Source organism: Schistocerca serialis, unplaced genomic scaffold, assembly GCF_023864345.2.
Source record: "Schistocerca serialis cubense isolate TAMUIC-IGC-003099 unplaced genomic scaffold, iqSchSeri2.2 HiC_scaffold_1420, whole genome shotgun sequence".
Taxonomy (NCBI): domain Eukaryota; kingdom Metazoa; phylum Arthropoda; class Insecta; order Orthoptera; family Acrididae; genus Schistocerca; species Schistocerca serialis.
The window spans coordinates 3,541,662-3,556,673 of record NW_026047648.1 but is presented as its reverse complement, the minus strand read 5'-3'; the positions used below and the strand labels follow the sequence as shown (position 1 = coordinate 3,556,673).

Sequence of the window (15,012 nt, the reverse complement as noted above, 5' to 3'; positions counted from 1 at the left end):
ACCGTCAGATCTGCAGCATTCTTCTGTACCACCGTCTTTCGTAAGCTTATATTCTCTCTGTCTGAATCATTTACTGTCGCCGTTCCACTTCAGTACGATGCTACAGTTTGGACAAATACCTTCAGAAAAACCTCCTTATTACTTTATCTCACAGGTTAAGTGTCGCAGTTCGTAATATATTTCCATTGGCAGTGCCCAATTTAATTTGACTGCATTTCATTACCCTCATTTTACTTTCAGTGTTTGTCACAATTTCCTTTCGAGACACTGTCCGTTCCCCTCTACTGCTCCTGAAAGTCGATAGCTGTACGTGACGAAACTCCGACGCCATTGACAGACTGCGAAGACGTTATTTCTTCTCCGTGAAGTGTAATTCGTTAGGATTCTGTAAAAATGGAACCCTCATATGATTGCTTTGTTGTCTGGCTGTCTATCTGACTGTTAGGAACCCCCCCCCCCCTTTTTTTTTTTTTTTTTTTTTTTTTTTTTTTTTTTTTTGTTTTTTTTTTTTTTAGGAACGAGTAATTATCGAGTTCAAATTTATGTTACAATATTATGAGAAGGATAGTTGCTACTCACCATACAGCAGAGATACTGAGCCACAGAAAGACTGTCGGAAGTCGGAAGTTAGGCTTTGGCCAACAAGGCCTTTGTTGAAAATACACACACACACACACACCTGGAGCTAGACTTTGAGCAGCAGCACATTATGGAAGTGGCAACTGGGTGGGGGCGAGGAGGAGGCTGGACTGGGGAGGAGGAACAATAGCAGGGTAGGGGTGGGGGTGGGGGGGGGGTCGACAGCAAAGTGCTGCTTGTGGGAGGGGGGGGGGCCGGCTGTGTGCAGCCGGGACGTTAAGACAGGTATCGGGGGAGAGGGGGGTAGTGGAGTAGGAGAGAAGTAAAAAAATATAGGGCTGTGTAGTGCTGGAATGGAAAGAGGGAAAGGGCTAGATGGATAAGGACAGTGACTGACGAAAGTTGAGGCCGGTAGGGTTACGGGAACGTAGGACTTACTGCAGAGTGTGTTCCCCGACTGTGCAGCGCAGAAAAGTTGGAGTTCGTGGAAAGGGTCTGGCAGGCACGGGACGGGCTGTGAGGCAGTCGCCGGAGTGGACGCCGTGTCGGGCAGTGTGCTCGGCGACGCGGTGCTCTAGCCGGTTGTCGGCCACAGTTTGTCTGCGGCCGGACAGCTCGTCGGCTGTCGTGCCCGCGTAGAATGCGGCACGGTGGTCGGAGCTTCGTTTGTAGATCGCATGACTGGTTGCAGATTTATGTCGCATACTGAGGTCTGTGGTCCCGTGGCAGTTTAAAAATTTTAAGCTTCTGAGGCAGTTCGGTCAAAAGATGCAGCCGATTATGTTACATATTTTGGTACTTGAAAACCCATAGTGTAATTCATTTCACCCAGATTCCTGAAATTTGGCAAGAAGTAAAGTTTCACAGTGCAAGTAAACTGAAAATCCGAAATTGTTAATTTTGTAATTATATCACACACAAAAATATTTCTTTCGTCATTTGTTACCCGACTTCAAACTCGAGATCAAAATATTCTGGAAGTCTCGAAATCACTGGGACCGGTATCGTGCCAGCATCGATGTCGATAATGGGCAATAGTCGACAGTATCCTCAGTTCCCAGAATGGATGAACTGTCTGTACGCATATTTAAGTTCTGTGCGCGAGTCCTACTCTGCGTGTCCAATTTTTGTAAGATTTCCTTTACTACTGGTTCATTGTACAGACTGAATCATCATTGGGGATAGGAATGTTGTATTAGAGATCGTCCTCAGAATTGCTTTCGTGTACAGTTTCGGGAAGTTCACATTTTCTCGGGAATGTGGGGTCTGATAAGATTCATGTTCCTCTACGTAGTAAAATACATTGTTGTTACTCAGTGAAGACAACTGCCACTCATTCGTACGACAGATTATGCAAATTGTCATTCTCGCACCACTCGCAGTGGCTGCGAGCGATTCCCAGCTCGGGGATGCGAGAAAATAAATGCACTCGGTACTCGTTTTGAAATATTCTCGGATCTCCGGTCGGGTGGAGTCGTCCGGAGAGTGGGATATACTTCGGCCACTGGGTGCTGTCCTGTGTTCCCTCTCTCCTACATCTACAGACAGTGCGTAGCGTGCCTCGTACCTCCGTCAGTCACTAACTTTCTCGTTCCGCTCACGGACGGAACGAGGGTGTGTGTAATTCCGTAGAAGCCCACTTCCTTTTACGTCATCTCGACAGTCCTTACTCGACACGTACACTGGTGGCAGCAAAGTCGTTCGGCAGTCTGTCGCAAATGCCGCTCGTGTGAACTTTCTCGAGTGTTTCTCGAAAACAGTGTGTTCGTTCCGGTGATTCCTGTGTGAGTTCACAGAGTATCACATCTCGGTCAAACCTGCCGGTGCTCGCCTCCGAGTTACTCAGGTGTCTCATTTTAATCCGGCCCAGTAGGGATCCACAACACTCGAGCAGTACTCGAGATCAGGTTGCACACGGTTTGTGTATTTGGTCTGTTTTATAGGGAAGTCGCACTTTCCCGAGAATTCTTCCACTAAAGGGAAGTCGACCGTATGCCTTCCCCGCTGACACCCGTATGTGCCTGTGCCATTTCGTATCACTTCGGAGCATTACCCTCAGATATTTAATCGACACGAGTGGTTCGAGCGGAAGATCACTAATACTGTTACGGGTCGGAGTGAGAACGTGCCTCGACCCCCGTGCTGTAGCCGCGAGGTTCGCGGCGCCGCCGGTACAGCGGACGCTCCACTGTCCGGTGCGGTGTCAACCGTTCGGTCGCCCCGTCGCGGGCAGATCTCCCCGAGGACCGTTATCGCACTTAGGGCGCCCGCGAGGTGGGCTGCCGAGCGTCCCTCTGTGGCGAACCGCAGTCGGCCTTTATCGGCTGTACCCGAATCTCTGTAGCTATTTTTAAAACACAATTGCTGAGTGAGTCATCCGTTTTAACAACTTTGTGGTGCTGTAATGGAGCTTACGTCCTTTGCAGATACAGCATTCTGCAACAGCTAATTACACCGGTGTGACGCTGGCTGTAATTTACGACAAATTACGTGAGACGTGTGCTGCTTTGTCGGTTTCAGCTGTCGGAGTGCACCTGCCCTACTGCAGTGTGGCCGTCCACAGTGGAGGCCCCCCCCACCGCTCCCCTCCACTCGGTCAATATTGTCGACAGCTCCCCTTCACCTACCTTGCTGTCTGCACAGTGTAAGCATACAGATATCAATCCTATTCCTGACGGATCGAAACTACGCCGGCTCATCTCCGCTACGGCCTAGTGACGTCTGCGGGTGTGGTTCCTGCGGACGAGTCACTCTGGCCCGGCCCGGCGGGTGTGCGCTCTGTGCGAGACTGTGTGTAAAAGTGAAGAATTTGCCGGGTGGATTTAACTTTGTAACAGAAACACATATTTGTTGTAAAGGCGACCGTCGAGTACCATACGACTGCGAGAAACTCGAATACGACGGTGTCGAGTGAATGGTCGTGACTGCAAAACATTCCTTGCATGTAAGCCCGCCCTCGTCTGTTACCGTATTCTCCGAGTGAGGTACCCATCAATTTGGACGTCTGGATACTCCAAACATTTCTTAAATAAAAAGGAGGAGTGGATTACAGTTGGTACGGGCCAAGTCTTTTTTTTGTGTGCACCCTTTTTACATATAACTGTGCGATATCGCTGCAACGATCTGTGTTACGAAACTGAGAAGGAACACCTTTCTATAAATGACTCGAAAAATAGTTAATGCTGATATGTACAAATACCACATAAATATGTACAAAACGTTACTCAGACGGGAAAGAGGCTGCCTCTGTAATGTGCACGTGCAGATTTTGCCACCCACTGCGAACTCTGAAAACTGTGAGAGCAGAACAACGAAGTACGGAGGTTCCGCAGTGTGCACACCGAATTCGTGGGACGCAGTGCGTGGTCAGGGCGAGGGCAGCAGGTAGCGGCAGAAGCTGCGGCCCGAGTGGAGCTCGAAGTCGGCACTCGGTTTGCGAAATGCGACGGTGCCCGCTACGTAGGGTCTGTCGCCCCGTGACATTACCGTGCGAGCCGTCCGAGTGACGGGGGATACGACGGGCCCGCATTCGGCAGCACGGTGGTTCCAGTCTGTGTCCGGATTTGGGCCCTTAACACTCTCTGTACCAGGCCTATTTTATGCACCCGTCCCTAGAAACCGGGCAATTTTACCAATATTAAAAAAATTACTGCATCAAATCTACTGTTTGGATTGTGGCAAATTTGGTACCATCTTGAAGCTGCACATTTCTACTTTAATTCTGAGTGAAAGAAACTACTTTACAATGCACAGCTTTAAGGTACAGTTATAGAAATCACTTAGATGTTTTAAGAATTTAGAAAAAGTCATACGAATAAGGGAATACAATTGTGATTTATTTTTAACCAAAATTGTGGCACTACATTACATGTTTCTGATAGTATACAGTATTACATATAAATTTCACACAGAATCATATTGTTTTTTAGTGTGGAAAATTTTAAAGCAAGGTTCCAGGCAGAGTGCAACGCCACACTGTTCACATTCGTATCGTGTCTCTTTGCGAGAAGCCTTGCCACTCTGTTTCTTGCTCCTGGAACTGCACACGTGACACACACGAGCAGCATACTTCTTAGTAGTTGCAGGTATGTGCTGCAAAAAATGTCTCTTTGTTAGCCGACCTACAGTTCCTTCATTTCTTGGAATGAATTCAAGTGTGTCGTCTTCAACAAGCTGAACTGCAAGCACTGTTATAAAGTCTGTTATTGTAATTTTCTTCCTGTGCACTGCATTGTACAGCCAAAATGCATTTGATACTCCCATAAGCAGCAAATGGAAATATAATTTTCGCCACCATTTCACAGTTCTGTGCTGGAACGGATTGTACTGCAGGCGTTGGTCTCCAATATCCACTCCAATTTTATTGAGGTTGTAATCAAGTACCTGAAGTGGTTTCAATACTACAGACCCATTTCTCTTAGTATGCGTACCAAATGTTGCTTGATGCCTTGTAGACAATGTATACACATCTCTCTTATCTTTCCACTTCATTGCCAATACATTATCTTTACGCCGAAAAGACATTTCGCCCTTTTTCAGCTTAGCAGATACTAAATCTTTAGGCAATCCTTTCCTGGATTTGTTCACAGTACCAACAGCTCCAGTGCCTTTCTCTGCCAGTTGCTGAAATAGCTCTGGACTGGAATAAAATCGATCTAAATACACAGTGTGGCCTTTGTTCAGCAAGCTGCTGTCAGACAACAATCGCAAAATAACCGCAGACGAAGAATTGTCAACAATATGCTTACCAGCATAAACTTCAAAATTTACAACATAGCCACTACTGGCTTCAGCAACAGCATATACTTTCAGTCCATACTTATGAGGCTTATTTTGCATGTAAACACGGAAACTCACACGACCTCGAAATGGGCAAATTCCTTCATCAATTGTCACTTTTTCTGAGGGACGATATGCCTGGATACATCGCTCCTTCAAATTATTATAATATGGCAAAACTTTGTAAAGTGGATGAAATCCATCTTCGCCTGGTTTTTTCTGATTTGAATTGTCAACAAGATGCAAGCATGACAGTATCTGAGTGAAACGCAAACGGCTCATGACATGGGGACAAAAGTTACAACTAAGAACAGGATTAGTGCTCCAATGGTCCGCAATTTTGGGCTTTTTCGAAACACACATGTGGAAAATAATACCCAAGAAACGCCTCATCTCACTTATAGTCACTGGCTTCCACGAACTCAAAACTGAATGGGGCTTCAGATTATTTCCTCTTCTTTTCTTCTGTATTGTCTGTGATGCATACAAATTTGTCTGTCTCTTGAGTTCATTTACGTCACTGTCAGTAAGGAACACTTTACTGCAATCCAGTACAGAACTCGACTCATCAATATCCACTAGTATCTGCCTGGGTGTCGTGTTGACAGGCAGAGGTCGGTAGGTGTCAACTGCAGTCCACTCACTGTCTTTCGGATACGGCACAGCTGCTGGATTTGAAGCAACACCTTCAACATCATTCTCGTCTTCATCTGAAGACAAACTGTCATCAATCTCGTCTTCTAAAAAGAATATCACATTATGTGTAACTACATACATCGTTTACACATGTTCAACAGATATGTGCGTACTGCACAATTACGTGGAAAATTCGGAAATACGTACCTTCAAACACACCATTGCATTCAGAATCGTCTGAATCACTCTCTACATTATCCAGAGTGTCGCTATGATTGATCAAATCCGCAATTTCTGCGTCTGATAAACCGCGCCGAAACATGATGACAAACAACTGAATGATATACAGACTGAGAACGCAAAGATAAGTTTTAACATGAATTACAGCGCTGCCGTGACATCTATGGACGCATTTTGTTAATAAACATCTGAAAAACGTATAGCGCTGGCCAAACCCGTAGAAATAACGTTGCAGTGTTTTGAATGAAATTAAATGTAGCGGCCCGTAAATTTTACGGGCTTGGTGATTTTCGCGCGATCCCAGGCCCGTAAATTTTACGGGCTTGGCGCTTAGAGTGTTAAATTGCTCAAAGCAAATGCTGGGACAGTATTGACGGTACATTTGACTCTCACTTCCCTTCCTTTGATATTCGCATTTCTTATGGGTTTTTAAATACAGTTTGGCAAAGCCTTTCAGTGAGTCTTATATTCTTGTGAGGTATTTTATTGTTAAAAGGTGCCAAAGAAGTGGTCACGGAGGTGGTGTGCCGTACGACCGTTACACGGTCAGGTCAGTGTCCGGAATGCGGGGACGGGACCTGTTACCGACATCCGACGACGACGACGACGACGACTGGGGGAGCTGTCAAAATAATGTAAAAAAAAATAATAGTAATAAATAATTTAAAGCAGACATAACTGCGTTTGCAGACACAACCGGTGTCTCAGTTTTGCCGAGAAATGTCGCAGAGTTTGTGTGCCGACAATGAGGAACGTGGGTGTAAGAAACTGTGTACGTACGAAGGAAACGAGTGGTCACAATAGCTGGTGGACTGCCGTTCGTGGCAGTGAGATCGCCTAATAATTGGCGTGCAGCTGTCGGAGTTTGACAGAATTACCGATCCGGTAAAGATGGCGAGTTGTTCTGTTGTGAGAACACTAAACCTCAGGATTGTAGTCCATTATCTATGTTATCTATGTGTTTATATGTCCAAAATAACGAATTATTCAAGCTTTTCATATGTGTGTAGGTCTTACCTCATTTAGTTGCAGAGAACGTGCAGCATTGGATCGTTGCAGAAGTCTGTATTTTCTGTACCATTAGGAAATGTCACTTTTACATTTACCGTGTGACTGCGTGCTCGCTTTATTCGTTACGAAGCTCTACGTGCTGCAAAGCCGCTGTACGACTGTAAACTATCATAGTCTTTGTAAACAAAAGAAAAAAAGAACAGTTACAAAGCTCACTTCATTCTGTGAAATGACTACCATGTTGTTGTTGTTGTTGTCGTTGTTGTTGTGTGAATCGATGTATCCCCCCTCCTAGTCTATCCTGCGGAAGCCCCTCCATGACTGCTGCTCCCTGTTTCCGCTTCAACCTCTTTATTTTATTTACAAGCTGTGACGTGGTTCATAATAAAGGAAGTGATGAAGTAAGTACAAAATTTGTTTCTTTAATTCCATTTGATGATCACAAAAATTTGTCAGTAGACAGACACGATTAAAATATGTGAAGCCTCGCAATATTTGTCATTCTACCGAGAGCAGTCTAGAGGTTCCGGCACGACTGTCACAAATTTTGATGAAATTTTGTGCGAACATTTGTACGTATTCCCTACGAACATTGATAAGGTTTCACAGTCACTAATTCAATACTTCCAGTGATACAGGCATTAGATTGGCCACATAATGCAACTTTCGACACAGCACAGCTCTGTTTTCAGCAACTTTGAGACGTAATATCTCGGGCAGTATTATCTTGAAATGTGACCGTCTTGTACAATGTTTTGCATTTTCTTATATAGAATAATAAAAATTTCATGAGCGATTTTCGTGTAAATAATTACAAGTAAAATAGTTTGTAAAAATAGCCACTTCAAAAAAAAGTGAAGTTTAGCATTTTATATGTCTGGAAGTAAGTTTATGATAAACACGAAATTTTTCCTGTGGTAATTTACCGACACAAAGCCTTTGAATACTAAATTTCTTTCTCCTGTTGCTTTCCAATAGTTTATAAATTTAGGGTAAAGTTTACCATTAAAAAAAAAAAAAACTGGATATGCCCGAGCTTACAGAAAAGTATATCCTGGAAACCGTTCTCATTCGAAAGGCCACGTTCTAAACTGGCTAAAAACCACGCTTGCAATGCAGTGATAGGAGATCCTAAAAAATAATGAAAAGGTAAAGGGCAATGAAAATACGCACCTATCCCGCTGGTACTCAAATGACATTTTTCATAATGTTTTGCACTTGTTTAATACTCTAAGAAAGATAATGTTAAAAATCCTGAGAAAAAGGAAGTGAGCCTGAGCCACAAGAACTCATCGTGACATACTTAAGCCAGTTTTTCTGCTGTAAAAATACAGAATCAAACTAGCGATAAACTTCAAAATTTAACTGTGCGTTGCCAAGATAGTGGAGGTCACAGGACCCCAGAACAGCTGCAACGCACATTCTGTGAACTACATTCAAGTTTTACACCTCTGTAATGTTTGGTGAACTTCAGTTTTGGAAAAGGATTCACATTAATGATAACTTTGAACGTTTATTTTTATTTTTGCAATGCTGTTTATGTTGTTGTTTAATTCTAGACTAAAGTATAGCATGTTTTCTGTTTATATAGTTTGCACTTTACGTGAAACATCATCATATAATGCTACCCGTAATTACCACGTGACTAAATCCCCAAAAGTGTTACTCCTTTGAAAGGAATTAATGATTAACTGTGATTGTGGTGTAATGGAAATTTATCAGACAATGTTTCGACGTCTGAAAGATTGTGTTTCGGTAGGGAACCGTAGTTAATTTTACGGAGGTAGAACCGGTGCTGTTACGGCTGTAAAGTAAGACTATATTCATTTGAATGAAAGATGGCGACCAGCCTAATTAGGCAAAATTACCCCGATTAGTTGTATTAATCGAGAAAACTTCAATTGGGACTAAATTCTGTTCAGTAAATTGAACACAAAACAATAGTAGAATCTAGGAATTATTTGCAAAGTAGTTATTCATGAGCGACACATAAAAGCTTACACTCTTCTGCCAGCAAACTATCTCCCACTAACGAAACTATACGTCTTATACCAAGTGCAGAGGCGCGGTTCCTTTCGTCCTTTACCTGCACATACCTGTGAACCTGTTGCAGCGGATTGGCGGTAGGAAAGCCGAGCAGAAACCTACCGTACTGCAACCCGCACCAGGCTGCCTACGATGTAACTATTCCGAGAATTGGGAAAAGGTCCTAATTTTGAATGAAAGGTGGAAATGGTGGCAAAACGTCTGTATAGTCTGAACCCCGACAATGAGCCCGTGCTAATCCTAACACAGTCACGCACAAACCCTTTCATTCGTGTTAGCAAGTATTTCCCGAAATCTGAACAGCTACTAAGCATGGATTGTTCTCGAATGAAAATGCTCACTATACTATTAAGTTTATCGGTGTCTAATGCACCTAATGCACTCGAGTTTTTAGTCGCAGACCTGCTCAATATGCCACACGGAATTACCGTCTTTTCTCATACACAAAATTACTTAAAAAATCCGCAGTTCCTAAACAACACACCGGACTAAATATGCCTTCACTTTAAAACACTTTTGAAGCATGTAGCACAACTAAAACTGGCAAATTATAACTTCCTTTAAAGCTCATACTGTACACGACCGTACCATTGAAAGGCTTGGCTCCGACTCCTTAGACTGCTGTGATCATTCTATATTTCCAAGGGAAAAGATGCGGGAAGAATACTCCGTTCCGATTGGTCAGTTTCCTTTAATGCCAATAGAAAATCATTAGTCTCCCACATTAGCCCGCACTTTCCGTGACTAACCGATCCACAAATAACACACTCTCGAACTGGACTTTCTCCCAAAATAAATATTTAAAATTCTGATATTTTGTTTATACTTTATGTTATTAACTATTTTCATTTGCACTCGAATTAGCTTTCCTTTTACTGTAAACTTACTTAACATATTCTGTCTGTTGTCTGTTGGTCTTCAGTCCTGAGACTGGTTTGATGCAGCTCTCCATGCTACTCTATCCTGTGCAAGCTTCTTCATCTCCCAGTACCTACTGCATCCTACATCCTTCTGAATCTGCTTAGTGTATTCATCTCTTGGTCTCCCTCTATGATTTTTACCCTCCACGCTGCCCTCCAATACTAACTTTGTGATCCCTTGATGCCTCAGAACATGTCATACCAACCGATCCCTTCTTCTAGTCAAGTTGTACCACAAACTTCTCTTCTCCCCAATCCTATTCAATACCTCCTCATTAGTTATGTGATCTACCCACCTTATCTTCAGCATTCTTCTGTAGCACCACATTTCGAAAGCTTCTATTCTCTTCTTGTCCAAACTATTCATCGTCCATGTTTCACTTCCGCACATGGCTACACTACACACGAATACTTTCAGAAACGACTTCCTGACACTTAAATCTATACTCGATGTTAACAAATTTCTCTTCTTCAGAAACGCTTTCCTTGCCATTGCCAGCCTACATTTTATATCCTCTCTACTTCGACCATCATCAGTTATTTTGCTCCCCAAATAGCAAAACTCCTTTACTACTTTAAGTGCCTCATTTCCTAATCTAATTCCCTCCGCATCACCCGACTTAATTAGACTACATTCCATTATCCTTGTTTTGCTTTTGTTGATGTTCATCTTATATCCTCCGTTCAAGACACTGTCCATTCCATTCAACTGCTCTTCCAAGTCCTTTGCTGTCTCTGACAGAATTACAATGTCATCGGCAAACCTCAAGGTTTTTATTTCTTCTCCGTGGATTTTAATACCTTCTCCGAATTTTTCTTTTGTTTCCTTTACTGCTTGCTCAATATATAGATTGAACAATTTTAATACCTTCTCCGAATTTTTCTTTTGTTTCCTTTACTGCTTGCTCAATATACAGATTGAACAACATCGGGGAGAGGCTACAACCCTGTCTTACTCCCTTCCCAACAACTGCTTCCCTTTCATGTCCCTCGACTCTTATAACTGCCATCTGGTTTCTGTGCAAATTGTAAATCGCCTTTCACTCCCTGTATTTTATCCTTGACACCTTTAGAATTTGAAAGAGAGTATTCCAGTTAACGTTGTCAAAAGCTTTCTCTAAGTCTACAAATGCTAGAAACGTAGGTTTGCCTTTTCTTAATCTTTCTTCTAAGATAAGTCATAAGGTTAGTATTGCCTCACGTGTTCCAACATTTCTACGGAATCCAAACTGATCCTCCCCGAGGTCGGCTTCTGCCAGTTTTTCCATTCGTCTGTAAAGAATTCGCGTTAGTATTTTGCAGCTGTGACTAATTAAACTGATAGTTCGGTAAGTTTCACATCTGTCAGCACCTGCTTTCTTTGGGATTGTAATTATTATATTCTTCTTGAAGTCTGAGGGTATTTCGACTGTCTCATACATCTTGCTCACCAGATGGTAGAGTTTTGTCAGGACTGGCTCTCCCAAGGCCATCAGTAGTTCCAATGGAATATTGTCTACTCCGGGGGCCTTGTTTCGACTCAGGTCTTTCAGTGCTCTGTCAAACTCTTCACGCAGTATCTTATCTCCCATTTCATCTTCATCTACATCCTCTCCCATTTCTATAATATTGTCCTCAAGTACATTGCCCTTGTATAGACCCTCTATATACTCCCTCCACCTTTCTGCTTTCCCTTCTTTGCTTAGAACTGGGTTTCCATCTGAGCTCTTGATATTCATACATGTGGTTCTCTTTTCTCCAAAGGTCTCTTTAATTTTCCTGTAGGCAGTATCTATCTTACCCCTAGTGAGATAGGCCTCTACATCCTTACATTTGTCCTCTAGCCATCCCTGCTTAGCCATTTTGCACTTCCTGTTGATCTCGTTTTTGAGACGTTTGTATTCCTTTTTGCCTGCTTCATTTACTGCATTTTTATATTTTCTCCTTTCATCAATTAAATTCAATATTTCTTCTGTTACCCAAGGATTTCTATTAGCCCTCGTCTTTTTACCTACTTGATCCTCTGCTGCCTTCACTACTTCATCCCTCAGAGCTACCCATTCTTCTTCTACTGTATTTCTTTCCCCCATTCCTGTCAATTGTTCCCTTATGCTCTCTCTGAAACTCTGTACAACCTCTGGTTTTTTCAGTTTATCCAGGTCCCATCTCCTTAAATTCCCACCTTTTTGCAGTTTCTTCAGTTTCAATCTGCAGTTCATAACCAATAGATTGTGGTCAGAGTCCACATCTGCCCCTGGAAATGTCTTACAATTTAAAACCTGGTTCCTAAATCTCTGTCTTACCATTATATAATCTATCTGATACCTTTTAGTATCTCCGGGATTCTTCGAGGTATACAACCTTCTTTTATGATTCTTGAACCAAGTGTTAGCTATGATTAAGTTATGCTCTGTGCAAAATTCTACAAGGCGGCTTCCTCTTTCATTTCTTCCCCCCAATCCATATTCACCTACTATGTTTCCTTCTCTCCCTTTTCCTACTGACGAATTCCCGTCACCAATGACTATAAAATTTTCGTCTCCCTTCACTACCTGAATAATTTCTTTTATCTCGTCATACATTTCATCTATTTCTTCATCATCTGCAGAGCTAGATAGCATATAAACTTGTACTACTGTAGTAGGCGTGGGCTTCGTGTCTATCTTGGCCACAATAATGCGTTCACTATGCTGTTTGTAGTAGCTAACCCGCACTCCTATTTTTTATTCATTATTAAACCTACTCCTGCATTACCCCTATTTGATTTTGTATTTATAACCCTGTAATCACCTGACCAAAAGTCTTGTTCCTCCTGCCACCGAACTTCACTAATTCCCACTATATCTAACTTTAACCTATCCATTTCCCTTTTTAAATTTTCTAACCCACCTGCCGGATTAAGGGATCTGACATTCCACGCTCCAATCCGTGGAACGCCAGTTTTCTTTCTCCTGATAATGACATCCTCTTGAGTAGTCCCCGCCCGGAGATCCGAATGGGGGACTATTTTACCTCCGGAATATTTTACCCAAGAGGACGCCATCATCATTCAATCATACAGTAAAGCTGCATGCCCTCGGGAAAAATTACGGCTGTAGTTTCCCCTCGCTTTCAGCCGTTCGCAGTACCAGCACAGCAAGGCCGTTTTGGTTATTGTTACAAGGCCAGATCAGTCAATCATCCAGACTGTTACCCTTGCAACTACTGAAAAGGCTGCTGCCCCTCTTCAGGAACCACACGTTTGTCTGGCCTCTCAACAGATACCCCTCTGTTGTGGTTGCACCTATGGTACGGCTATCTGTATCACTGAGGCACGCAAGCCTCCCCACCAACGGCAAGGTCCATGGTTCATGGGGGGCCTAACATATTACGATACAATTAACAATTAGATATTACAATTAACATATTACGATAGAATATTCCCCGTTGTCTGCATCCGCACTGTCTCCAAACTTTCTGACACTACAGTGTTCATTAGTAGAACAGTGATCTACATATTTACTTTAGACCACATTCGTGCACCATTCACACTACTAAAAGCATATACAAATTTGTACAAACCTAAATAAAACAAAAAAGCCTTCAAGAAATAAACAGACCAATACACAAGGACATTCTCTCGAGCTGTTTCTCGAATGTCTCTGTGCACTACTGACCTCTAGCAGATGAAAATGAGGACTACGCACGCGACTGAACCCACTTCGGACCGTCTGTCACTGCGCACGCACGAGTCAGTCGGGCTCTAGACAGGAGCGATATAAGGCGCCACGCCTCACGAGGAAGGTTCAGATTTATTACACAGTACCACTAAATAGGAGAGGAGGACAGCCAAGTTAGACGTGAAGTGACTTTTAACACACTACTCTTGAAAATTTAAAAATGCTCATCACACTGTTACGTTAATTAACACGATTACTATTTGTTTACTAACAAAGCGGTTAAGTCTGTGCACTGTGCAGAACATAAGTGAAGCACCGCGGCCACAAATCTCTTACGAATCAACGACAGATCCATTCACTTTTCAGAGCAAGTGCTTTTCGGTAAGCTGCAGTCACTTATATTAACAAAAACATAAATGTCTCTAAAATGATTAATTCACTTATAAATACATTATTGAACTACTGGCTAAATGTGAAGTGGGTAGATCCAGAAATTGTTGTGTACTGAACTCTTATAAAACTACCACTTCAGACGATACACAGTAAACATACAACACACCCGAAGTGCCAACCTGTAAGCCTAATTTTTGCAGCTCGTAAAGAACGAACATTTGCGTAGTGTAAAGTTTGTCAAGTGATTTAATTCTATTTTCGAGGGTTTAATCTGTGTCGCAGTGTGCGATAAGTGTGGTTGTCACCACAGGATAATCACAGAGGGAGCGGTACGTGTAGACTGCGGACCGGAATTTCCCCGGGGTAGGGGAATTCGGCGAGGTCGTCAGACAGACCTGCAGGCCGAGCCGGAGGCGAAGATTTGTGCGCTTCGGGCCCGACTACGGCACGTAAAATTTGAACTAGATAGGTTCGAGGGAGAAAAAGATCTCGGGAACTCGGTAAAGGTAACGAGGAGTGGGTGAAAAGGGAACAGCTCTCTGACTTGACCTACGTCGGAGCTAACAGTAGGGAATAAATTCGACCGTAGGAGGGTAAGAGCCCCGTCCAGCTGTCGCCCACTGTAAGGTTACGGTATATTGATAATTTTTACTTACGGACCGTCTGACAGCAACTGAATGAAACACAATTTCAGTGCCATACGCGTTTCGCCTTTATTTTCTGCACGGCATCGTCAGTGGCCTGGAATATGTTCATATGTTAGCTATTGA

At 43.0% G+C, this 15,012-nt stretch overlaps 2 protein-coding genes across 2 annotated transcripts in view; one reads left to right on the top strand and one right to left on the bottom strand.

Moving 5' to 3' along the window:
- Positions 1 to 3,945: 3,945 nt before the first annotated feature.
- Positions 3,946 to 6,316, bottom strand: LOC126443033 (piggyBac transposable element-derived protein 4-like). The gene is made up of 3 exons (XM_050090879.1): positions 6,202 to 6,316; positions 4,638 to 6,098; positions 3,946 to 4,130 (listed from the first exon to the last, which is right to left on the bottom strand). The coding sequence occupies exons 1-3, from the start codon at positions 6,314 to 6,316 to the stop codon at positions 3,946 to 3,948; spliced, it is 1,761 nt and encodes a 586-aa protein (XP_049946836.1).
- A 481-nt stretch (positions 6,317 to 6,797) lies between these two features.
- The window catches only part of LOC126443032 (serine-aspartate repeat-containing protein I-like), a 33,171-nt gene continuing 24,956 nt past the window's right edge, over positions 6,798 to 15,012 (top strand). Inside the window, exon 1 of the mRNA XM_050090878.1 lies at positions 6,798 to 6,869. Coding sequence (XP_049946835.1) covers positions 6,798 to 6,869 — 72 coding nt within the window. The remainder of the gene's footprint in view (positions 6,870 to 15,012) is intronic.

Excerpts from the sequence above, each read along its gene's own strand:
- LOC126443033 (XM_050090879.1), bottom strand. The coding sequence starts at position 6,316 with ATGTTTCGGCGCGGTTTATCAGACGCAGAAATTGCGGATTTGATCAAT. Across the intron at positions 6,099-6,201 it reads ATGCAATGGTGTGTTTGAAG|AAGACGAGATTGATGACAGT; the intron begins GTACGTATTTCC and ends TATTCTTTTTAG. Across the intron at positions 4,131-4,637 it reads TACTAAGAAGTATGCTGCTC|ACTGGAACCACCGTGCTGCC; the intron begins GTGTGTGTCACG and ends ATCCGGACACAG.